Raw genomic sequence first — 26,525 nt, 5'->3', positions numbered from 1 at the left:
AGCGAGACCATGTAGTTCTCAAGGGAGGAACAACTTAATATCCAATCACTGATTCATCATTGGGCACCTAACATGTGCCTGGCACATAGGGGGACTTCAGTGTGAACAACTGCTAACACAGTTCCTGGCTGGTAGTACATGCGAATGGAATCAAACTATACAGATGAGCAAAGAGCCCTTAAGGAACCTGTAGATTATGTTTAACTCACTATTTGTTCAAATCAACATGCATTTTGCAAATAACATCTTTATTTCAAACACTCTGAATGACACAGGCCTCTGCCCTTGGGCTGGCCCCAGCTGGGAGCCGGTACAAGGTAACCTAGCTTGAGCTCCTAAGGGTTCAGAGCTCTTGCTGTGTGTAGCCCACAGTCCTAGGTGCTAGAAGTTCGTCCTTCCTTAACAGTTAAGTGTTTCTGAAGCAGGGCCCAAGCAGGGGCTGCCTCCACTTTGGGGAGACGGGTTGTTACACTGCCTTTGTCTTGTTTTTTGTCCTCCGGAACACGGAGACCAGTCTGACCAGCAATTCCATTTCCCATCAATGGGGACATCTGTAAAGAAGAAGGTCATCAAACATTAATGAACCCTCGTTACACCCTAGGGCCCCATGGGGGTAGGGGCGGCATATAAGCCCAAAAGGCTTGGTGAGTCTACTCAGATCTCCTCCCTCCAGTCAGCTGTCCTTCTTGCAAACCATGGTAGTCGCCATGTTTCCTTCTACCACAGGGCTTTTGCAGATGCTGTTTCCCTAGCCCAGTATACTCTTCCCTCCTCTATTCATCTGGTTAATCCTATTCACCCATCATATCTCAGCTGAAGTATTATCTCTGCAGGGAAACCTTCCCTGACCTCTAACTCCCCACCAATTCATCATATTTTGAGCTCCTGGAGCATTTTATAGCAGTGGCAACTACAGCCTTAAATGTATTTCTGGGACAATTCAAATGATGTCAGTCTTCCTCTCTAAACAGTGATCTCCATGATGACAGGGTCTATATATGATTTGCTCGCCACTGAACCCTAGCACCTAAGCTGGCCCCCAGGGGTTCTTTAATAAACATTTGTTGGATGAATGCACGAGTGCTTCCCAGCTCGGTCACCTCCCAGGTGTAGGATGCTGGGTAGCATAGGGGCTCTGTTATCGACTGTAAGCACTGTGTGTTATATGAAATAATAACAAGTACTGCACTCTTCCCTCACTGACAGTTGCCTTTCCCTTGAGGATTTTTTGGTTGTTGATGAGACTGACAAGTAACCAGTTCCATCCACCATGATACATCAGGTGTCTGGCTGAACCTCTGATGGGCAGTATAATTCTGTATACATCACTTGGTATCTCTGGGCCTGCCCTACTCGTAAAATGAGAAGGCTACAGTAGGAGGTGTCCAATGTCTCCTCCAACCAGGAGATATCCTGTGGTTGTGCGATTACATACTCACTGGGCACAGCACCATGTGGGGCCCGTGCTGGTGGTGGGAGGTGAGCATTTCACTGGGGAGGAGAATGGAGAGTGCAAGCAGGAGTCAAGAGCAAAGGCTGTAGCAGATTCAGTGAACATGAACCCAGGTTCCTACACTCACTGTGTGACCTCTGGGCAAGTTATTGACTCACTGAACCTTAGTTTCTTCATCAATAAAATGGGGGACATTGATAGTACCTACTTTGTGATGTTGTTGTGAGGATAAACAGATTTAATATATGTAAAATACGAAGGAACACTTTATTTTGCTCTAAAACAAACTAACCAACATTTATTTTGCTCTTATATGTATTAGCCATCATTATAAGTGCTTCTAGTTTTCATGAGAAATTCAAGACAGCTCTATGAGGTAGTTAATACCATCAGCTCTATTCTACAGATGAGGAGGCTGAGGCATAAAGAGGTCATGTAAAGTGCTCAAGGTCACAGTTACTGAATGATAGATGAAATTCAAGCACAAGCTGAGTCCAAGCACTTAGCAAGGTGCCTGATATGTAGTACAGTGCCTCTTTGTTTTTTTGTTTAGTTTTAAACTTTTGAGGGGAGGGAGAGGGGCAGGGAGAGAGAGACACACACAGAATCTGAAGCAGGCTCCAGGTTCTGAGCTGTCAGCACAGAGTCTGACATGGGGCTTGAATTTACAAAGTATGAGATCATGACCTGAGCCGAAGTCGGTTGCTTAACTGACTGAGCTACCCAGGCGTCCCTGGATATGACGATATGCTATTCCCTTTGTTTTTTTTTTTTTTAAGTTTTCATGTTTTTTTTTCTTTTCTTTTTTTTTGAGAGAGAGAGACACAGAGTGTGAGCAGGGGAGGGGTGAGAGAGAGAGAGAGAGAGAGAGAGAGAAGAGAGAGGGAGACACAGAATCTGAAGCAGGCTCTAGGTTCTGAACTGTCAGTATAGAGCCCAACATGGGGCTTGAACCCACAAACCATGAGATCATGACCTGAGCCAAAGTCGGACACTTAACCAACTGAGCCACCCAAGAGCCCCATGCCATTTCCTTTTTTAAAGATACTGCGAAAAAGCCACAGAAAGGAAAAGAAAGGGAAGGAGGAGTCAGGGGTGGGGGCACGTTCAGAATTCTTAGGTAATAAACTGGGCAAAGAATTTGAGAGCTGGAAGGGATCTTAATGATAGTCTAGTCTTTGCTTTGTTAATTCAGGCCATAGCACTGAGAGGAAATGAGGCTGGGCCATAGGGACTCAGAGACAAATGGAACATGATCTCTGCTCACACACACTGGGGAGACAGACACTTATAACCCAAAATATAATGTGCTAAGAGCTATATTAGGTATATATTCAAAGTGCTATAGGAGCACATAGGAGGAATTCACTAAATTTAGTCGGGGGTGGAGGCTTAGAACTTCTACAGAAGAAAGGGCATCTGTGCTGGATTTTGAGGGCTGAATAAAAGTTCAGTTAAAAAAAGAAGGTAAGCATTCCAGAATGATTCAAAAAATTACTTGCAAAGGCCAGGCATTAATCGTTCTGTCACATGAATCACTCTTGGGTGTATAAATAATGAAATATAAAATCAGGAGCCAGAATAGATCTCAAATCTCATAGTTTCCGGCTCCCAACCCAACATCCCCAATGCTCCGGCCCTTTTGAATTATTCTCTGGAACTCCCTCGATTTTCCTTTTCCTACCGACTCTCCAAGACTCCTTACTTTTCCTATAGGTGACCTCGCAGGCTGGGCCCTGGAATCCAACAGGACAGATGCAGTCACAGCGGGATTCTGAAAAGACAATGCAGGCAGAGTGTGGATCATACCGTGTGAAACAGAACTGGAGTTCAGCCCTCCACATCACCACTTTGCATGAGATTAAAATAGGGGAAGCATTTAATTGAAGGGTGTAAGATAAGAAGGCTCAGTGCCAAGACTACCTACTCCTGCCTTGAGGGTCTTTTGCTCCTGAAGGATATTTATTGCCATCGTGGGAAACCATATGGAGTTGCTGAGGGAAACAACTCATGAGCTGACATTTGACCCAGCCTTATAAGTGTCCAGTGTTAGAAGCTACATTTGTGGTGGTCACGGAAGCCAATGGTCACTGATGCTCAATTTCACCGCGAGTCATTTAATTGCCTTTGCTTGAACACTCCCAGTGATGGAGAACTCACTGTCCTTGGATGTGTCATCCTCCTTTGGCCAATTCTGGCCCTTTGGAAGTTATTCTTTATGTTGATCTGTAACATGTCATCATCTGGATCACATAGAATCCCTTCATAGGATTATCCTTTATAAGTCAGGCCCATGAACACCCGCGTCCCTGGCTTCGTATTCCCCCCCACACCAGCGCACATCCTCAGGTGGGTCCCAGTTTCTAGGTCCAAATTGCATATAAAGGCAAGGAGATTTCAGCAACTCTAGATCAACATGTTGAGCTGATGGGCAAATCACACTTCTTGCTGACCTTATCCCCACTTCAGTGTGTCTGTCCTTATGGCAGAACTTTCCAGCCTTAGGCTTTTGTCTTATGACTTATGTCTCCTTTACTCCCATCCACCCTGTGCAAGAAGTTAGACACATACTCCTCAGTCTCAGTTGGGAATAGGTCTTCTCCTGTGTCCCCTCTGTTGAGCTGGCTCTATCTAAGTAGGTTCTGCCCTAATGCCAGCTGGCTCCCTCCCTGTGTGTGGATCTGCTGGACCAAACTGAACCTGATTCCTTGTTTTGGCTTCAAGCTAGACTTGACTCTTCCTTGGCCACCATGACAGGAACACAAGATCCCAGGCCTCAGCCAGCCCCAAATTTGCCCTGCTGATTGCAGTGGCTCCAGATATGGCCCTTAAAATTAGGAATCAAGTTCAAGTGGCCCATCCTTGCTGCTGCTCCCCCCTTCCGCCAATCTTCTCACCATGCATTGGTCAGGATTTGCACAGCCTAGCATCTCTTATTTGGCCCAGAGAGATTCCCCAAGTCCACCCTCACCTTGTGCTGCAAAACGCACAGTCTAGGCTCACCCCTTCAGTTGTACGGTGCTGCCACTTACTATGTCCGTTGTGGCTGGAACCTAGGCATTCTGGTAGCCAGAGCAGCATGGCCTAGTTGCCTACACTCTGACTTCTTGCGAAATGGACTAACACTAGTCCTAATGCTCAGTACACTTCAATGTAACTCTCTGGTCAAGTCTACCTTCCCCACGGATTTGTGAGCTAGTGGAATGATGGATCCTGTCTGCCAGTGGATGCAGCTGATTAGCTTCTCAGCCCTGATGCCACAGTGTAATCATCTGGTAGGCTTTTTCAAAGGCCAATCCCCAGTGATTCACTTGAACTACTCTGGGTTGAGGCCCAGGGCTCCGTGTTTGTGGAAAGCACCTTGGGTGATTATCTTATGCATCTTGGACTGAGATCTGCTTTAGAGGAACATCATGCTCTATGCCCAGGAGATGCACCTGAGTATAAGGGGCTCCTCGGTCTAATCCCACCTCATTGTGCTTCAGGGAGATGGGGACTTCAGCAGTTGTGAGTCACAGCCTGGCTGCAGATTAGAACTGCCTGGAAGTTTACCCTTCCTGATGAGGGGCTTTCTCCAGATTCTCATACAGTGATTCAGGTGGGGGCCTGAGCGTCAGTAGCTCTGGGTCTCAGGTGGTTCTAATACCTGATCAAGATGGAGAAGCTCAGTTTAAGAGGCTGCCAATGACCAGGGGGCTCTTTTTGTCCCCCTGAGATAACAAAGAGAATTTTATGACAGTCCCTGGGGCCTCAGGTAGAGGACTAGGGATTGATCTAGAACTCTTCTTGAGATACTCTGGAGGGCATATGGATTTGATGATGTGTTCTGGCTGCAGCACCAGCCCCTCCAAATATGTCTTCCACAGGGACACCAGCTGCCTGGAAATGGTACCTTTCAGGACAGGAACTCCATTGCCTTGGCAAGGAGCACAGTGGCAAGAGCTGACTTCCTTCTGGAACTCCTCCAGGGCCCGCTTCATATTTTGCCTTACTGTGCTGGAGTAGGCAAAGTCTGTGGCCGTCACCAGTTCATACAGAGGTTCTGCCTGGGGAGAAGAAAGATGTATTTCGACAGAAAATATTCATCAAATAGAAGGATAGAAGGGTAAAGCAAGGTTCCACAGGAATGGGCAAAGGGTTGGTGCATTGAGACAAATGGATTCATTTGCAACTGGATGGCTGCCCGAACATGTACGTGGAAGCCCTGTCCTCTGTCTGAACCATCCTATCCAATATCCACAAACAAACTCATCTGAAATCAGGTCAACTCTTACTGAATTTCTCCTAAGTACCAGGCAGGAAGCATGAGTAATGAGTAAGATAAAATCCACACCCTCAAAAAACTCGGAATCTAGAGACAGAGACATAGTAACAGATTCTTACAGTACGCCAGGTCCGGCAACAGTGGAAACTTGGAATGCGGGCATAGGAGCAGGTGGTTAATTGGCCTTAGGTTGGGGAGAGGAGGTGACTTTCAAGCAGCTCCTTGAAACTATTGTAGAAGCTTCATCTCAACATGGCTCTCCCTCCAGACTTGGCAAAATCATTCACATGATGCAAGAACCACAATCATGAAGCCTTTCCCCAGTTCCAAAGTTCACAGAATACCTTCCCACCATGAAGTGCTCAGAATACTGTCCAGTGTTCAGCCAACACAAATTCTATCTCTTTGCTCCTTTGTGGTCATTAATTTTTTGATGTGTTGAAATCTCTTTTCCTTCTTGAATTAAGAAGGGAAGCTGCAGGAGATCGGGGCTATATACTGCTCAGCTCTGGGGTCTAGAGTCTAGGGTCTAGCCTCAAGCTTAGTGAGAACAGCTGATAAAAGTGGATGGACAATGGGGCGCCTGGGTGGCTTAGTCAGTTAAGCGTCCGACTTTCGCTTAGGTCATGATCTCGCGGTTCGTGGGTTCGAGCCCCGCATCGGGCTCTGTGCTGACTGCCAGCTCAGAGCCTGGAGCCTGTTTCAGTCTGTGACTCCCTCCCTCTCTGACCCTCCCCTGCTCACGCTGTCTCTCTCTCCTAGAAATAAATAAAACATTTAAAAAAAAAAAAAGTGGATGGACAATGAAAGGGGGTGGGAGACTTCATCAGGGCAAAGGCACCTGGCTGGGAGGAGAGGGGTGGACAGCAGAAACCTCGCTGCAGAAAGAGTGACCCTTGGTCACCAGTGAACCTGGCAGTGTTCGACCAGAGGAAGCCACAGATGTGTGTGGTGGTGTTTGCGGGCTAGGAAGAGTCTGAGGCAAAGTGCAAGGAGGTAGTTAAAAATGTTGGGGCTCCTGGGTGGCTTAGTCGGTTAAGCGCCCGACTTTCGCTTAGGTCATGATCTCGCGGTTTGTGGGTTCGAGCCCCGCGTCGGGCTCTGTGCTGACTGCCAGCTCAGAGCCTGGAGCCTGTTTCAGAGTCTGTGACTCCCTCTCTCTCTGACCTTTCCCTGCTCATGCTGTCTCTCTCTCTCTCCTAGAAATAAATAAAATATTAAAAAAAAAAAATGTTTGGAGCATGCGGGCCCTAGTTTCAGCTCCAGGGCCAGGTTCCTCTCCAGATTTTGTCTATGTTCCTGCCCTAATCCAGCTCTGGAGAGTTTAGGGTCTGTCTAAATGCAGGCAATCATGCCTAATAGAAGCCTCCAGTGGGAAGAAAATTGCTTCCATTTCTTAATGCGTCTGATGCTGACCTTCGCTCCAGTGGGCAAAGGAAGGCCCCTGGGTGGTCCCATTGTCTCACCGTTTTGTGGTCAATGAATTGATCCAGAGGCGGTTTGCAGAACCGGCCAGCCTGCTGTCCTCATGTGGGGGAGGGAGGGGAGGGAAACGGGGATTTGCCATACACCAGTATGAGCTCCTCCAACAGTCTGTATTCCCTGTCAGAGCACCTTGCAAGGCTGCCTTTAGCCCCCCAGGCATTCTCCCACCAGCGCGGAGAGTTGCTCCCGGAGAGAGAGCCAGTCAGCGGCAGAACCGGAATAAGCCTCTTCCTCCTTTGGACTGTGTGTCAGAAGCGTGCTGGTGGCTTACAGACGCGAGCCCACTCCATCCTTCCAAGGCAGCCATTATAGGCCCCGTTTTCAGATGAGGGTAAGTGACTTGAACCAAGTCAAAGAACTCATTAAACAGGATTTCCAGGATTCTAACCCAAAGCTTTTGTGTTTCTTACTGGCTCAGGATAATTATTCATAAAAATGGCTTGATTATTCCCATTTTCCAGTTTCTATACTGGCGTTCTACAAATTTTGCAGACTGTGATTTGCCTTGGAACTGAGCAGCAACCCCTACGAGCTTTTAATTCTAGTTAAATTCAAGAGCTCCCTTTTAATTCTAAGTTAGTATGGCATTATTGTCTCTTCTTTGATTGTCCCTTCTTTCATTCCCTGGCCCTTTCCGCTACTGTCTTTCTTTCTCTCTCTTTTCTCCTCTTTATCCTTTCCCCCCTGCCCCCATCTCTCTTCCTTCTTTCTCCCCCAAATACACAGTCCTAACTGCTCCTATGGACCACTGGGTCCTATACACACTTGCCCTTGTGAAAATTTTATTTGTCATATTGCCGCAAAGAGATGGTCCTCACTATTTATTAAATTCCATATCCTTCCTTGTGATGGATGCTGGTGATCACCATTCCTTTTTTTTTTTTAATGTTTTATTTATTTCTGAGAGAGAGAGAGAGAGAGGCAGCGTGAGCAGGGGAGGGTCAGAGAGGGAGGGAGACACAGAATCTAAAGCAGGCTCCAGGCTCTGAACTAGCTGTCAGCACAGAGCCCGACACGGGGCTCGAACCCATGAACCATGAGATCATGATCTGAGCTGAAGTCAGACGCTTAACCGACTGAGCCACCCAGGTGCCCCTGGTGATCACCATTCTTAGTGATAACGCATAATTACTGCATTGGTAGCAGTAATCTGGTGCTAAACTAAATGCATGCATTTTCTAACAATCTTCACAACAATCCTATTGAGGCAGATAGTCTTCTGTATCCTCAGTTTACAGATAGATGAAAAGTTAAAAATATGGAGGAGTCACACGGTAAGTGGAAGAAAAGGATTCAAATTGTTAGCATTATGGTTTGTGTCCTTTCAGTGTATATTTTTGGATAGTTAAATGGACAGGTATTTATACCAAATTAGTGGCATGAGAAAAGTGCACTTTTATTTTCCACCTGCCTCACTTAATATCATATTATGAGCATTTTCCCATGCTGTTCAATATTCTTTGATACAAATTTTTTTATGGGTATAGACGGTTACATAAAGTATTGGATCAACTTATATTCTCATCTCTTTTTATGAAAGTACCTGCCTCATTGCTCTCAATGACATCGAGTATTATATATATTTTTTTGACAGAGAGAGAGTAAGAGAGAGAGAGAAACTGAAGCAGGCTCCATGCTCAGGACAGAGCCCTACATGTGGCTTGATCCCATGCCCTGGGATCATGACCTGGGTTGGATGCCTAACTGACTGAGCTACCCAGGCAGCCTGTTGAATACTGCAGATTTTTAAAAAAAAATTTTAATGTTTATTTATTTTTGAGAGACAGACAGACAGAGCATGGGGGGTGTGTGTAAAGAGAGGGAAACACAGAATCCAAAGCAGGCTCTAGGCTCCAAGCTGTCAGCATAGAGCCCAATATGGGGCTCAAATTCATCAACCATGAGATCATGACCTGAGCTGAAGTCGGATGCTTAACCTCCTAAGCCACCAGGGCGCCCCTGAATATTACAGATTTTAATCATTGTCAATTTGATAGGTAAAAAAAATATGTTGTTACTTTTTCATTTTGTATTCCTAGAAAAGTTAAGCATTTTGCATGTTTATTCATCATCTTAGTGCCAGGAGTTGTCTATTTTATTTGAGATGTAGTCTTTCTTAGACATTGTACCATTCCTTACACATTTAGGGTTTTGTCTATGGCAAAATTATTTCATGGGTGTGTTACCTGTCATTTAATTATACTCATGGTTTCCTTATTTGACATTCAGAATTTATTTCGGGGGAGGGGTGAGATCCAACAGCCTGAGTCTGATGTTATCTTACCAGGCAATGTTACCATAACATCTATATTTTAACCCTTCTCTTGGTCAGAGCAATTTGCCTTCAGAGAATCTTTGAATACAGTGATTTAGAAAGGTATGGTGGTCACACCTTTAGAAAGGTGTGATTACCACTGCTTACCGACTGATCAGCTGCTTTTCTTTCTGGATACATAGCAGGGCTGCAATTTCCTGACATCCTAAAGGGCGGGTTTGCACCTTGACTTGTTTTGAGCAGTGGACAGTGAACAAAGAGAACGTCCTTTCCAGGATGAAGCCTTCAGTGCAGAGTGAGGGGACATATCCTCTTCCCTTATCAACGCAGAGGTGACCCTCGGAGCATATGACCACGTAAAGCCTCTGTGGCCTGGATCCCCGAGCGGCACTGTGAAAAGCCCCTACCCCAGTATACTTTGGACATGTGTGTGATTGAGAAATAAACCTGTGTTGTATGAAGTCACTAAGATTTGGGAGGGTTTTTTTTCACTGCATCACAACCAATGCCTTCCTGATCTCTATGTGAACACCATTCACAACTATATCTTTTCCTTCTACCCTGGGCAATGCCTGAGCTCTATACAGTAGCTTCTCCATCTGTTCGGACCTCAGACGACAACCTAGCCACCCTGGCTACTTATAGAAATGCTCATGAGTGGCTGGGTTTGTGACTAGGGTTGCCAGTCAAGTACACAATATGTCCAACTTAAGTTGAATTTCAGACAAACAACAAATAATTTGGACATACAGATATGTCCCATGAACTCTTTGGGGTATGCTTATACTAAGAAATTATCCATTATTTGTCTGAAATTCAAATTTAACTGGACACATTGCATTTCCATCTGCCAAGTCTGGCAATTTTTGTGTGACTCCTTTAATAATGCAAAGTGTCTTTGGGATTTTTTTATACATTAATGACCATTTCACTGGGCCCCGAGTTTTTCCTTCATGACATTGTCGTTATGACTCCACTGTCTTCAGGGATTTAGTGTTGCAAAGAATTCTATGACCAGCACAACTTTTTTTTTTTGGAATAGGTTTGTTTCTAAAAGTTAAAAAAAAAATCACATCATAGGATGTGTTTCAGTATTGTTTTGTTTTCAGTACCTCTGCCTACTTTTCAATGAGTTCTGCATTTTGCATTATCAGCCCAGGGACTTTCCCTTATTACGTCCATGATGAATGCTTCTTCAAATTTAATCATCTTTCTCAGGAAGCCGTCCTTGAGTTTTAGATTTCTCCTTCTGTACTCTCTTCCATCATATTTCTTCCACGTCGTTGTTTTAATCTCTTTGTCTTTTGCTTCTACATTATATGAATATTTTTATGGCGCCTTCCACATCACTGACTCAATTTTCTGCAGTGTCAATTCTGTTCTTTACAGTTTCCAATGTAGGCTTTCATCTGCTATTGCGCCTTTGGTTTCATATAGGCAGCCACTTCCTTTTTTATCTGATGAGTGTCTAATATCTCAGCATCTATTTTTTCCTTCCTGAATGCCTCATTTGCTTAAATCTTATAATAAAAAAAGCAAATGCCTTCCAAAAGTTACTTCTATTTTTCCACTTTTAGAGGTAGGCTTGTCTTCTGGATCTTGAATGTAATTTCAATCTTTTGTGTTTGGAGTTCTCTTTCTATGTCCACTGCTATTTCTTAACTCTGAGCAAAGAGCCGTTTCTCTGGGTCTAACGTCTACCAGTAAACAGTGCGAGTGGGCTCTTCGGTGTTCTTCCCTGTCCACCTGGCTCCTATGCCAGTCGTGATTCAGGTCTTGATCTTCAAGAATGGTTTATGCATGCAATCCTTGGCCAACACTCTGTCTAGGAATTGCTTGTCTAATGGCTTCTGATATCCTGGAAAAAAAATAGCTCTCCAACTACCTAGCTGGCTGGCTCTGCAGAGAAGAATTACTGGGAGGTAATGTGGAGCCGTCTGCAGTTTTCTCTCACCAGAAAGAGTGCATGGAAGAGTGGGATGCCCAGAACGTACATTTCCAACTTGGGTCAAAGGAAGCCCTTCCAAAAGGAAGGGCTTAAAAGCCTTCAGTAACCTTCCCTCCCCAACTCCTGAAAACATCTCTGATTTCTTCATCTTTTTCCCCTTTCAGCCCACACAGCTCATAGCGGGTGTGATACTTTATACTACATCACACACATGCTGAGAAGCCTCTGTGCCTTTGGTAAAGTGCTGCATACCTGAGATTGTCTGCAGGCCTGACTGAGATGCTTAGAATGCTAGCTTGCCCTACCTGTCTTCCAATCTTCCTTTCTCTCTCTCTCCCCCGCCCCGCTCTGTCCATTTCTCTCTTTCACTCACACACACACACACACACACACACACACACACACACACACACACACCAGATCACATCGCATGCTTGACACTTGACATTCCCAATACCCAGTCTGGCACATCCAACCTATTCAGGTACATGACCCAGGAAAACTCCATTAATTCCCAGTTTTGGGGAAAAAAGATTCAAGTAAGATATAAGTGACAAGTAAAGACTAGGGATCTATTTTCCCCTGAGCTCTATTCACTCCCATGCCCATCTGTGATACCAAGCAATGTCACCACACCATCAGCCACCCCCAGAGTTCTCTGGAGCTGCCTATAACCTACAGCTGACTTTATTCTCCTCGATGTTTGTTAGCAGCTGTACCCTAAGTGTCACTACTGAATGCATAGCAGAGGACAGGATTTGAATGACAGCCTTCTGTTCCGCAGAAACTATGTGTTTGAATTGAAATAGATGACATGGGGAAACTTCCAGGGTTGGGACCTGCAGAGCATCATGTCAGGACCTCTGGTCCCTAGTCACCCCTCCTTGGCTGTAAGGCTAAGTCTTGGACGTAGGGTGGAGTGGATGCAAGGCAACCAGTGACTATACAGACAACAGCAAGGAGAGATGGCCTGAGATGGAGCATCAGCACTGTGCAGAAGTCCCCACAGGCAAGGCCCTACTACTGCTGATATGTATGACAGTCCTGTTCTAGCAAACGTCTGTTTAGCTTAAGGCTGCAAGACTGCTCTTGTGTGGGTGGCAGGTGGTTGGGATCATTAGTTTTTATTTACCAAACCCACAGGAAAGTCTGGAGGGGTGGGAAGAGGTCAAAGTCCCAGGTCCAGACCTAACATAGACTCTGGTATAGCCACAGGTGGATGCAACCCTCTGTGACCTTGACTTTCATCAGCCACGAAATGGAGATAAGCACACACAATTTGAAGATTTGATGAAATAACACTCCTAAAGCCCCTGGCAGAGTGTCAAGAATATAGTAGGTGCTCAAAATGTTAGTGAGCACCATGAAGTATGATCCTGTCTGGTACGACGGTCATGGCTGGATGTGTCTTATTGCTCAGCACAGATTATGTTTCATACTTCCATCTTCCTGTGTCTCCTCCAGTGTCGTAGTTCCTGACACACTGCAGGAACTTAGCAACTGAATGTTGGCTGAATGAATGTTAAAGTAAACACATAATGCGACGAGAGATTCTCTGATGAGATAGATGGAAACGGTGTCAATTTAGGAAGGCTTGAATTAGAAGCTGAGAGTTCATTTCCTTTAGCAACTTGGGGACCTGAATGGGACGGAGTCAGGTGTCTCCAGCTGGTGCTCAACAGTTATTTTGTAATTGGTCCACTCCAAATATATTATCTACTACAATGTGTGTGCCTTGAGATTAGGGTGTGGGTCTTCTTAAGTTCTGTATCCCCCACCCTGGCTCCCAGTAGCCCCTCATAGGCTGTTTACTGAACAGAGGAAAGGGTTCCCCAGCGATACCTTAATTTTGATGATGTCTGGGTTGTACTGCACAGCGTCTCCCCACTCCTGCATCAGGTCCGCGGTCGGCAGCTCCTTATATGCCAGGGCGGTGATGTGCTCACTTGCCCCTCCTCGCACAAGGACCACCAAGTCATTCACCATGGTGTTTCTCTTGTTTCTGTCTGGAATCGACACAGAGACCTGACATGTCAGGGGACCCACTTCGGCACCCTGGAATTTGCTGCAACCCAACACAGTTACCATAATATTCACTAAGCTCATCCTGGAGGTGCCAGTAGACAAGATGCAATCCCACCAGCAAGGAAGTCATGGCATAAGGGGCAAAAGGCAATTCACTCAATCATATAGGACAAGGAGGGGACATCTATAAATGCCAGTCACTGAGTCTATGGAAGATAGATAGCTGATGGACAGATAAATAGATACATTCAATATATGGGTATATTGACAGGTCATAGATACATACATAGGTTGATAGGGAGATAGGTTATTGATCATTACTGGTCAACCAGTAATCTAAGCGTTGTATTAACTCACTTAATTTTCACAATGAAATAAGTACTATATAATCCTCATTTTGCAGATAAGAAATCTTAGGCACTAGGGGTGAAACGGTTTATCCAGGTAGCCCTGCTGAAGCTCTAAGCTATCTCTCTTCTTTGTATGGCATAACAGAGGTAGGAAAATCTGTAAAAGCTGAGCTTTTTGTGTGACAGATATCCACTAAAGAGTGTCTACTATAATATGATTTTTATTTTGACTTCCTGCACAGTTTCCCAGAAAGTCCTCAATCATATCAGTGAGTCCTTCGCATTCTAACTTGTCCATGCACCAATGCCAAGGGAACTGGTGTCAAGTGACCACTTAGCTCTGAGCCTGCAACCCAGAAGACCTTAGATAGGAGTCTTGTACACTCCTGGTAGGGGGACAGTGGTACAACCATTTTAGAAAACAACTTTGCATTAACTGGTCCTGAAAAAGTACACAGTCTACGGACTCAACATTTCTACTCCTGGTGCATTCCCTGCAAAACACTTGCACATCAGTACCAGACAACCATGTAAGAATGTTTTAGCAGCAGTGACTGCACTTGCTTGAAATAGGAAATAACTCAAATTCAACAGTAGAAAGAACAAAGTGTTATATTCGTACAATGAAATACTATGCAGCAATGGAAACTAGCTATACACAAAACATGATACTGAATGAAAAAACACCACCACCCAGAACTGAAAAGATTACATACCATCCATATAAAGTTCAAAAACAAGCCATACTGAGCTGTACTGGTTAGTGATACATATGGTGGTAAAACTATTAAGAAAAGAAGGATGGGTTTAACACAGAAGCAAGGATGGTGTTATCTCCAAAAGGGAGAGAGGAGTTGGCAAGGGTTCTGGGGTCCTAGGCAATATTCCATCTAGTGACCTGCACAAGGGATTACTTTACAAATCTTCTTTATTTTTTTAAGTTTATTTATTTTTGAGAGAGAGAGAGAGTGAGAGTATGTGCACATGGAAAGGGGCAGAGAGAGGGAGAGAGAGAATCCCAAGTAGGTTCTGTGCTGTCAGTGCAGAGCCCAATGTGGGGCTCAATCCCACAAACCATGAGATCATGACCTGAGCCAAAATCAAGAGTCAAACATTAACCAACTGAGCCACGAAGGTGCTTCCTATGAGTCTTCTTTGTTTTTCTTCCTTCTTTCCTTCCTTCCTTCCTTCCTTTTTAATGATTTATTTATTTCTGAGAGAGAGAGAGACAGACAGACAGACCGTGAGAGACAGAGAGAGAGAGAGACGGCATAAGCAGGGGAGGGTCAGAGAGAGAGGGAGACACAGAATCCGAAACAGGCTCCAGGCTCTGAGCTGGCTGTCAGCACAGAGCCCAACATGGACCTCGAACCCACGAACCATGAGATTATGACCTGAGCCGAAGTTGGACTCTTAAGTGACTGAGCCACCCAGGCGCTCCCCTATGAGTCTTCTTTAAAGAGCACTTGTGTTCTGTGCATGTCTCCCTTGGAGGACCTATCTTCCAACCCAGCCCCACCAAAATCAACAAATAAACAATATCAACCACACATCAATCAAAAGTGCGAGAGATGGTTCTAGACCAGCATTTAACTTTTGTTGTTCTGTTTTGTTTCATCTGTTGGAACTCTTTCTCTACCTACGATCCCAGGTGCAAGCTTAGTAAAGTGGAGTCGTTGGGGGATTGCTCTTTGGGGTGCAGCAGAGCATGGGGCCTGGGGCCCTGCTGATCCGTCTCTCTTTCCTACTCTACTTGCTGTGTTGATTCCCAGCTCTCTGGAACAATCTCCAGGTTCCCTGCTCCCAGACACTTGGCTTTGATACCCACCTCCGATCTGGTCTCCCCTGTCGTGTGGGCTCTGCTACACATGATTTACGTAGCAGACTGGCTCCTCCAGTTTCCATCCCATCCATTATGTCAGGGAAGGACCAGCCTCCTCACCTTCCTCTCCCACCTTCTTCATCTGCCTCCAGCCAGGACAGCTCCTGGCCTCCAGAGCAAATTTCCATTGTCATTGTTTTCCTGCCTTAAAAACAACCTTGCTGCTTTACTCCCTGAGTGGTAATTCCAACACTCCCTCCCTTAGGAAGCTGGTCCTGATGCTCCAAACTGGGTTTGGTGCTAATTGCTGGCTTGCCATTGCTTCTTTAATTGTTTGTCTGCTTCGTGTGGGCACCATGAGGATGGGAATACAATTTTATTCACTGTTGTACGCCCAGCACATGGTAGGAGCTAGGAGCTAGGTAAGTTTTTACTGAATGAATTATTACTTTAATTGAAAGGCGTTAGAATATACAGTCTTTAGCTGGAAGAAAGATTCGGTTTGGGGGATGTCAAGAAGGGAAAGATAATGAGCACAGAATTCACATGCCCCTGCCACTCACCTTTTATTTCATTCAGAATACCCTCGCATGTGCCCATCGACACACCCAGCTTGACGTAGACATACTTGATGGAAGCACCGATTCTGAAATCATTCTTGGCACAGGTGTGGACATCATTAAGGGAGTAGTCTGAAGGAAGCAAGAAAAGAGTCCCGTGACGTAAAGATAATTCACCCTGTCCCTTTTGCTCTCATTGATTCCAGAGGTTTTGCCCTTCCTGGATATCACGTCATGACTCAGGTTCAAATAAATGGATGGCCAGCCTGATGATAAGCAATGCAGGCAGCCATGACATGACATGAGGGTGGAGGCCTTATGAAAGAGTGACAGAACCTTCCCCTTTCAGGGTTTTCAAAAGCTCTGAGGGTCTTTGCTGCCCTCCTAAGAGTGAAAGTGCTCAGAGTGGTTTTCTAAGCCTCTAGGGGTCGATCCAGTGAGTACAGTTTGCTGCAGTGTGTCCACCTTCCCCTGACCCACTCTTCTTTTTTTTTTTTAATATATTTTTATTTATTTCTAGGCGAGAGAGAGAGACAGCATGAGCAGGGGAGGGTCAGAGAGAGAGGGAGACACAGACTCCGAAACAGGCTCCAGGCTCTGAGCTGGCAGTCAGCACAGAGCCCGACACGGGGCTCGAACCCACGAACCGCGAGATCATGACCTAAGTGAAAGTCGGACGCTTAACCGACTAAGCCACCCAGGCGGCCCGACCCACTCTTCTTTAATCTTTGCTGGAGTAGAGAGGGTTAGTCCACTAATTAACTGAGGTGCTACATTTAAAGTGTCTGGTCTAGGATCTGGCTAAGTGAGGGGGTCAGTTTGTCTTATTTCCCCTTCATTTTGGCTCATTTTCCACTTGTTTCTCCCTAAGTCTCCCCAAGGGATGCTCCCCTCCTGAGCTTGCTCAAAACACGTGTGTGACTTGTCAGCACCGTCTGTGGCACTTTGAGGCTGGGCAAGGAGAGGAGACCAATCCTGACTACTGAGTTCTCCAGTGGTGTTAAGTATATATCAGTTTTCCCTCCCAAGCATGTTACTTGAAATATGAATTCCATGATAATATCTCTTGTACTTTTTGTAAAAGTATTATAAGAAAATGTGCATCTGTGGCCAAGTAAGTGTGACCAATATTGTATCAGAGGAGGCGGAGAGGTCATTTTATGGCAGTAGGCTCGTGGAATGCTGAAAGTGGGATCCATTATATGTTTCCCCAATTTATTTGATAACAGAATCCTTGTGCAGGAAGCAGTTTGAGGAAATCTGAAAAGTGCTTTGGAAACCAGTGGTATGAAGGAAGCTATCCTTGGCCTTAGCAAGAATGAAACCACACCGGCATAAATTTACATACATTGCAAACCATGTGTCCTCTTGCGAGTGCAATGGCCTTATAACCAAGCCCTGGCTCCTCTACTGTGAACTGTCACCCAGGGCAGGTCACCTAACCTGGCAAGTGCCAGAACCCTGGACTGGGAAGCAGGAATCACACCTTAGGCCTGTAGACAGTTACGAGTGGAAAGCCCTGTAATTAAATCTATAGGGAGAAGAGATTGCCAAGGGGCAATGGGACTTGGATATTAGTTGGGCGGCTATGGTAACAATCTGTGATCTTGCTACTCAAAATGTGGTTTATGGATCAGAAGCATTGACAACATGTCAGAGCTTGTGCAGCATCTTGGGTTTTGTCTTAAACTTACTGAGGAGACGTGCCAATCAACTAGAAGGAAAGACATATAGTCAAAGTTGACTCCTAGGTTCTTGGCTTAAGCCACTGTTGGACGGTGAAACCATTCTGAGATGTGGATGACCAGGAAGGACACAAAGTTGGGAAAGGAAAGCAAAAGTTGACTTTCAGGACATGGGAAGGTTGTGATGGTTGCTGGGCATCCAAATGGTGATGTCAAGGGGACATTCTGATGTGAGCTCTTGGGTGCTGGGAAGAGGTCCAAGTGGAAACATACACTGGGAGGTCTCCACATACTGAAGACATTTAAAGCCATGAGAAAGGATGCCGTCGTCTAGGGAGAACAGTTGTAGAAAAGAGGAGCACCCACACAGAGGGCTGGGTGGAGGGGGACTCACCAGCAGGTTATGAAGGAAGAGATCTGCAAATGACACTACAGCCAGAGAAGGAGAAGGAAACTAGGAGCAAAGCCCAGAACTCTTCCCCCCCACCTCACAGAGCTCACATGTGCCCCGGCAGGAAAACCATAGTCCCCTGGGCAACACACCTGCTCTCTCCATGGCCTCTTTGTTCATAATGAGTGTGTATTCATAAATGCCCCCCAGCATGGCCTCTGTGATGTAGTGGGTCCCGAAATCACGGAAGAGATCTCTGTACTCTCCGTAACTGTACTCCAGGGGCAGTAGCTTGACTCTCTGAAGGAATTCGTAATGGAGCATGAGGCTTCTGGGTTTCAGCTTGTAATGTGCTACTTCAAGGTCAGAGCGCGCGTGCAGAAAACTGCTTTTCTAAATGAAATACCAACATGGGAGAAGCAGACCTTTAAAGTTAGGAATCTGGAACAAGAAGATGAACTTTACAAATACCATCCGATGTTCTTGGCCTGGGGTCGTCACTCTTATGATTCCTTTAGGATACTTGAGGGAAGACTGCCTCTTTGACAAGCTTTCATTTCTCATCAATATTCTGATGTCCTTTCAGCTTGGAAGAGCTTGCTCTTAACTCACCTCCTTACAGCAGCAAAGAAGGAATGAGAGGGGTGGGCAGGGCAGCCAGAAGTGGACATGGCAGGGAGCAGCGGGAGCACTTGAGGCCACCCTGGAGGGAGACAGGGTCTGCCTGCCTGCAACAACAGCCTCTTGGTTTGTGCTTTTTATATTCCAAAGAAAGGCCGCTCTAGAAAGAGTAAAAGTGGTGCTTTAGGAAGGCCGGGCATTGTAGCCTACGGCAAGAGTCAACCAGCTACAGCCTGCACATCCAATCAGGTGCCCAGTGTTATAAATTGAGCATTTTTAGAATGCAGCCACCACGCCGTCTCGTTCAGGCACTGCCCACAGCTGTTGTCACCTTACAACGGCAGAGCTGAGTAGCTGTGACAGAGACCTTGTGGTCCGACAAGGCCTAAAATATTTACTCTCTGGCCCTTTATAGAAGAAGTTTGGTGACCCTTGGTGTGGGGTACAGGCTGAGAGATGGGGACGTGAGGTGATGTGCAAGCGTCTTGGAGGTATTAGTATAATGTGAGGTGAGAGCTTCCTATACTGGGGTGTAGGTGGAGGAAAAGGTAAAAGGATGGGAAATGTTCATGAGGCACATTCTGTCCGCAATCTTAAAACTCACAGCCAGCCGGACCTGTGAGCTCTAGAATGCCACGCAAGCTCCCGTTGTGCCAAACGCCTGGGCCCCTGACTGCTCCCTGCCTTGCTCTCACCTCATTCTAGTCCTGCTCCAGAGATGCATGACTCTCCGTCTTCCCCACCCTTCTAAGCTAAGCAGTGCTCTGTCCATGATTTTGCTAAATTACTGTAGTTTTCTCTCCTGCTTGGGTTTTGATAAAGCCTTCCCATTGACCTCCCTTCTTTCTCTAGCCTGCCTTCAATGTTCCAATCAGAGCTGACATCTTAAAAACTCTGATTGGACTATAGGTATGCCTTGTTTTATTGCGCTTCATGGACACCGTGTTTTTTTTTTATAAGTTGAAGGTCTGTGGCAACCCTACGTACAGCGAGTCGATTGGCACCATTTTCCAACAGCATTTGCTCACTTTGTGTCTCTGTGCCCCATTCTGGTAATTCGTGCAATATGTCAACTTTTTTATTATTATTATATTTGTTATGGTGATCCATGATTATAACTTGCTGAGATCTCACATGATGGTGAGCATTTTCAGTAATAAAGTATTTTTAATTACGGTATGTACACTGTTATTTTAGACACAGTGCTACTGTATACTTAATAGACTCAAGTATAGTGTAAACATAACTTGTATATGCACAAGGGAAACCAAAAGATTCATATAACCCACTTTATTGTGAATTCAGTTTATTCTAGTGCTTTGGAACTGAACCTGCAATATCTCTGAGGTATGCCTCTATCTTAATGCCCCTCTGGGCTTAAAACAAAACCCTGCATTGGCTCTCTATTTGTCTCCAGAATAGAATCTATTCCCTTGCTGTGATTATAAGAACTCACACTCCGTCCCCTGGTAGTGAAGTGTGCCTCCTCATACCTTACCACTTTCTGCCCCGCACACCATACTTCAGCACTAATCCAACTTCTCACAGTTTGCCAAATCTATTCTTTTCATGATACAATTTTGCACTTGTTGTTTCTTGTGCCTTAAGTGCTCTTCCCTCCCTTTTCTGCCCGACACACATCTACTTATATTGCTGCTTATGTGACACCATCCCTGAATTTCCTAGACACACACACTATTTTCCAGGACTGCATTGTACTTTGCTTATATTTCCTTTATAGCACAAACCAGGCAGTATTACAACTGATATAAAAAATTAAGAATCAGTTGTCTCATACATGTTTCCCTCTCCTCCTAGAGCTTGAAGGCAACTTGAAGGCAAGCTTGAAGGCAAGAATGAGGTTGTATTTGTCTCTGGACCTATATGGTGCCCAAGATACTGTAAGCACACTATGACTCAGGGAGGCAGGGAGTGAGGGGCTTAGCAGGAGAAAGGGAAGGAGTAAATAGACGGTGTTCTTTATTTCCTCCCCAACAAAGTATGATCCTTTTCATTAATCCCACCCTTCGTCACTGTATTTCAGTCTTAACCACCTACTAAGTGCCATCCTAAGTCTAAAGATGGAAGAGACAGCCTCTGCCCCCAAGTTGCTCCGAGCCTAGAAGGAAAAACAAACAAAGACAATAACAATCCCATTAACATTTACTACTCATTTTCTCCTGGTTGGTATTTCAGCAGCAGAGACCTTTCTGAGCCCCTCACCACTTTCTCCTCATATGAATCATTATAGATGACTTGATCTCCATATTCCACTTGGATTAATTTTCTAACACATTTCACCCATGTTGAAAACACTCAGTGACTCGAGAATGAAATGCACCTTCCTTGCTTGGGAATTTGAAGTTCCTCAAGGCTGCTTGTCACCTGATTCTCCAACATCATATCCCATGACTTCCCAGTCCAATTACTCCTCTTCCACCAACTCACGGGCTTTGACCTTCATCTTACGGGCCAGGGGGAGTAGGCGACATGATTAGATTAGTATCATGGAAATGTCTTTCTGACAGCACATAAATCTCAGGGGCAAGTTGGGAGACAGGAGACCCCCTAAGGGGGGCCAGGCAAGAGGTGCAAGGGTCTGGGCTAGTTAAGATGTAATCAGAGTTAGATTAAGAAATATTGGAGAGTGACACTGAAGGATTTGGTGGCCAAAAAGCATGGAAATGAAAAGAGAGCGAAATATGATTCTGGAATGCTTAGGCTGGAAAAGTAGAAGGAAACAAATGTTATTTAGCACAGAAAATGTAGGAGGAAGAGCTTGCTTGGAGCATCAGCGAGGCATCCAGGTAATGATGCCCAGAAGAGTGTGTGGTGCAGGTCAGAGTGTAACAGAAAGGTCAGAAGCAATAATGAAGGCGTGTGGCTTGCCCTGGTGGGGGGAGGGGAGGGAAGATGAACAGAGGTCAGCTGGGGTGGCTGAACGGTAAGAAGACAAGATGGCCACGAATTAAATAAAGAATAGGTGGGAAGATTAGAACACAGAAAGGAAAGCCATAAGGAGCAGAAAGCAAGTGGGAGGAACAGGCAGGTGATGGTGTGGTCGACTCCAGCAGAGGCCCCAAACTGTGAGAGAAGAAGAGTCTTGGGTGACATCCTGGAGGGGGAACTTCAAGGGAGAACTGAATGTTTAGGATGGAAGGTACATTGCTAGAGGCTGAAAGGTCTCCAGAGATGATACGGTCTGGAAAAGCTACCTGCTCAAGCATAATGGAAACCACAAGATAGAGCTCATTGGAAAATGAGAGAGAATGAATATAAAATAAGAAAATAATGATAAGCTACTGCCTGGCCTTTCTCAAAAGTCACTTCATGGAAGACCACACTGTGTTTTGGGGAACAGATTTTCAGGCCAATGGGAATATAGCTGGCTGCCAGGCCTAGCGGTAGTGGGGAACACAGACACATCTGGGCGTGAAAATCCAAATGGATACAAGGAAACTGAAGAGCAGCAAAGGGTACTTACGGTATGAGAGAATCGTTTGATTCTGCTAATAAAATTTTTGCCATTCGAACTTGCACTGTTAATGCCAACTTCAACTATTCCAGGTATTTTAAAACCAAAGCTGAAACTACGCATGCTTTGTTCCATCTTCGTGATGTTACGTTCGAAATCGGAGTACGACTCATATTCTGTCAGCTCAAATTTGTATTTGCTTTGGGTCTAAAGGAGGAAGAAAGGAAAGGCTTCTTACATGCTTTGATTCACCTCAGTTCAGTACAAGTCAACAAGTACCCACTGAACTCTTACAACAGGTACCCACTGTATTCTTACAACAGGCACCCAATGAACTCTTACAACAGGTACCTGGTGAATTCTTACAACAGGTACCCGCTTTACTCTTACAACAGGTACCCACTGTACTCTTACTATGTGCTGGGTGCTCAACTAGAGGCTCTGGATACAGAAACCTCAGAGCCAACTGTGTGCCCAGCCCCAGGGCTCCTAATCCAGTAGCAGAGTCAGACTATGGCGATACTGAGAGGTGAGTGCATGGCTTGGGTTCCAATGGCAGAAAGGCAGGAGAGCATTCTGGACTGGGGACTCTGCTTAGGCAAAGGCAGACAGGTGGAGAAGAACAGGACATACTCTACAAAGTAAAGGGATTCTAGAGTAGTTGACCACAAAGACACAACAGTGAGGGGAAGGGACAGGGGCTGTGAGGGAACGTGCTGGCATCAGAACATTGAGGTTTCAGCATTACTTGGTCTGGAATTTGGATTTAATCCAAGATGAGCCAACACGGATGTAGCTGAGCCTCCAGAAGATCATGTTGGGACAGCACAGCGGTTGGACTCAAAGGGCTGAATCTGGAGTCAGACAGGTGGGTGAGGAGGCTATCAGGGGAGAGCAGCTGACAGCTGATGAGGTCTGGTCAAAGGCGTGCAGTGGGAAGGAAGTGACAGGGGCAGGAAAGTGCCTTCTGGAGAACGTAGAAGAGCTATGTGCTCAAAAATCAGTGCTCACTGTTCTGTGCAGTGGGGAACTGCCCAAGGTACTGCCTCAATGGCCTTGGAGGGACCAGTCCCCATTGGTGTCCGCATCCCCCATCCCCACTGGCTTCTGGTTGCCTGCAGTTCCCATAACACTTAGCTGCTGGGGAAGGGAGAAGGGGTGAGTCTGGCTGTGGCCTAGGGCAAGGTTGCCTGAGGTGGAACACGGCCCTTGCCATTTTCCAGTTGAGCAACCATGGGCAACAGATTGAACCTCTGTATATTCAGTTTCTTTTTCTTTTCTTTTCTTTTCTTTTCTTTTCTTTTCTTTTCTTTTCTCTTCTTTTCTTTTCTTTACTTTTCTTTTCTTTTCTTTTCTCTTTTCTTCTCTCTCTCTCTCTCTCTCTCCCTCCCTCCCTTCCTTTCTTTAAGTTTTTTGGTTTTTTTGGGTTTTTTCTTTTTTGAAAGAGAGAAAAAGAGAGAAAGAGAGCATGGGAGGGTCAGGGAATGAGAGAGACAAACAGAATCCCAAGCAGGCTCTGCACCATCAGCACAGAGCCCAATGCAGGGCTCAAACCCATGAACTGTGAGATCATGACGTGAGCTGAGATCAGGAGTCGACGCTGAACCGACTAAGCCACCCAGGTGCCCCTGCCTCAGTTTCTTCACGTGTCAAATAGAGACGATGGTTGTCCCTCCCAGTGGCCATGTTCTGAGGATTGAGTCTATGTGGATAAAACACCACACAGTGCCCGACACAGCACTCAGAAAGCACTGGCTTTGCAGAAAAGAGACTGAACCATGTGTTTCCTGCTGGTCAGGGGCTGTTTTAACTGGGATGATGAATGGCTTCTCTGAGATCCTCCCTTGAAGGTAGAGGCCATGGGGTTGTCAGTGGGCACGGTGGGGGAGGCTGTGTTTGTTCATGGCTCATTTTTCCCCCTTTTAAGCCAATATGTATGTGTCGGGAGAAGAGAAGTAGGAGGAGGAGAAGGAGGAGGAGGAAGTCATAACCTAACCCTTGGAATTGCATAATTAATGACAGAGAACAAACCGAGGGTTGACAGAGGGAAGTGCGTGGGAGGATGGGTTAGATGGGTGATGGGCATTAAGGAGGGCACTTGATGCAATGAGCATTGGGTGTTACAGGCAAGTGATGAATCCCTGAATTCTACAATATTGCACTGTGTGTTAACTAAAATTTAGATTAAAAATAATACAAAAATAAATGTGATGGGGAGCCTGGGTGGCTCAGTTGGTTAGGCATCTGACTTTGGCTCAGGTCATGATCTCACCCCTTGTGGGTTTGAGCTCTGTATCGGGCTCTGTGTTGACAGCTCGGAGTCTGGAGCCAGCTTCGGATTCTGTGTCTTCCTTTCTTTCTTTGCCCCTCTCCTGCTCACACTCTGTCTCTCTCTCTCTCTCTTAAAAATAAATAAACATTGGGGAACCTGGGTGGCTCAGTCAGTTAACCAACTTTGGCTCAGGTCGTGATCTCACGGTCTGTGAGTTCAAGCCCCGCACTGGGCTCTGTGCTGACAGCTCAGAGCCTGGAGCCTGCTTCAGACTTTGTGTCTCCCTCTCTTTCTGACCCTCTCCTGCTCCTGCTCTGCCTCTCTCTCCTTCATATAAATAAACATTTAAAAAGTTTAAAAAAACATATAAAAATATTAAAAAAATAAAAGAACTGAAGTTCAAAGAGAAGAAGTGATGCATCCAAGCTGATGTAGCTGGCAGGCCCCGGGGCTGGGCCTTGGCTCTAAGCTACGTGGCTCCTTAGTGTGCATTCCCTCTGTTTCCCTGCAGTGGCTTCCTGGCTGCCACGTACCTGTGGGGTGTAGCTTTCCACATTGTACGGCTTCCTAAATCTCGTGTTCAGTATGTAATGGGGGGAGCATCCACCGGCATAATACCTGTGATCAAGGACTGGGCCCTCAAAGCTGTTTGTGAACAGATTGATCCTGCAGGGAAGGCATGGAACGGGGGAAGAGGTTAGGGGGATCCGTTTATGTAATCTCAACTGGCAGACCCTAATAAGTGAAACCAAAACTCCTTGGTACGGCATTCAAGATCCTCAGTGTCTGGTCCAAACCAGCTTTCCAGCTTCCCGTGTGGCCCTTCCCACCACAATCATATACCCGAGTCCCAGCCCCTGGGAGATGCTTGTTCCTCCTCCAGCCTGCTCTGCTCCTTCTCTATTTTGTAAGTGCTGTTTCCTGTGCTCAGAATGCCATTCCAGCCACTCACTGTTTTATCTCCTTATTTCTTACCTTCTTTGTGGGAAGCCTTCACTAACACTTGCCTGAACCCGGGTGCCTGCCTCTCAAGTAGCTATTGTTCTGTTTTCACAGTGACCTTATGAAAATGGTTTAGAGAAATAGATAAAGAACATGGACTCTGGAGCCAGATGCCCAGGGTCAAATCCCCGCTCTGCCATTTACAAGTAATGTGACCTTAGGCAAGCCAGCTAACCGCTCTGTACTTTGGTCTCCGCATCTGTAAAATGGGGACGAGGTAAATTCCTATGCCATGGGGTTGCTGTGAGGATTACACGTGCCCATATTTGCTCAGCAGTTAAACACTGCTCGGTCTGTGATAAATGTTTGTTATTACTTGTCTATTGCCACACCAGACTGTGTGCCCTTGAGGGTGGTAGTTTCCTTCTTAATTTCTGTGTCATCTCCATCACAAGACCCTAAACAATGGTCATTTGCTGAGGGAGGGGATAACTAGAAACAGACACAGCAGTGCAGGCTCCATATACGGATCACCTTATATGCCGCACCCCCACCCCCCCCGATTCCTGGGCAGTAGATATCACTGCGTACATTTAGAAGGGATGAAAATCAGTGCATAGCATTATTTCTCTCTGCTCCTAAGGCAGGCTTCCGTTCCTGACCAGTTATGGTGACTACTGAAAGCTCTTTTTTTTGTTGTTGAAGGGAGTTCTGTGTTCTCTCAGCCTCTGTGCACTGGCCTCAGTTCTGTTCCTAACAGAACTGTCCTAGGCTCTCTGTCCTGTGACAGAGTTCCATGTATCATAATAATGTCTATGTGTTTATTTTCTTTAACCAATGCAATGCTCGCTTTGCGGAGGCGACTTTTCTTATCAACTTACACATACCGGCTCATGTGATCCTTGAAAGGATTAATCCCTGAGACAGTGATTATGGTGATGATGTCCACTTTACAGA

The 26,525-nt window shown here is 45.7% G+C and overlaps 1 protein-coding gene across 1 annotated transcript in view; it reads right to left on the bottom strand.

Annotated features, from left to right (window-relative positions):
• Positions 1-227: 227 nt before the first annotated feature.
• Positions 228-26,525, bottom strand: part of C8B (complement C8 beta chain) — a 39,269-nt gene continuing 12,971 nt past the window's right edge. Inside the window, exons 5-12 of the mRNA XM_039237781.1 lie at positions 25,160-25,292; positions 22,364-22,561; positions 18,411-18,651; positions 16,186-16,314; positions 13,268-13,431; positions 5,346-5,499; positions 3,159-3,227; positions 228-551 (exon numbers count right to left, since the gene is read on the bottom strand). Coding sequence (XP_039093712.1) covers positions 400-551; positions 3,159-3,227; positions 5,346-5,499; positions 13,268-13,431; positions 16,186-16,314; positions 18,411-18,651; positions 22,364-22,561; positions 25,160-25,292 — 1,240 coding nt within the window. The 3' untranslated portion in view covers positions 228-399. The remainder of the gene's footprint in view (positions 552-3,158; positions 3,228-5,345; positions 5,500-13,267; positions 13,432-16,185; positions 16,315-18,410; positions 18,652-22,363; positions 22,562-25,159; positions 25,293-26,525) is intronic.

Source organism: Hyaena hyaena, unplaced genomic scaffold, assembly GCF_003009895.1.
Source record: "Hyaena hyaena isolate Hyena2069 unplaced genomic scaffold, ASM300989v1 scaffold_5, whole genome shotgun sequence".
NCBI classification, from domain to species: domain Eukaryota; kingdom Metazoa; phylum Chordata; class Mammalia; order Carnivora; family Hyaenidae; genus Hyaena; species Hyaena hyaena.
Note: the sequence above shows the minus strand (reverse complement) of the source record. Positions and strands in the feature narration are given on the sequence as shown.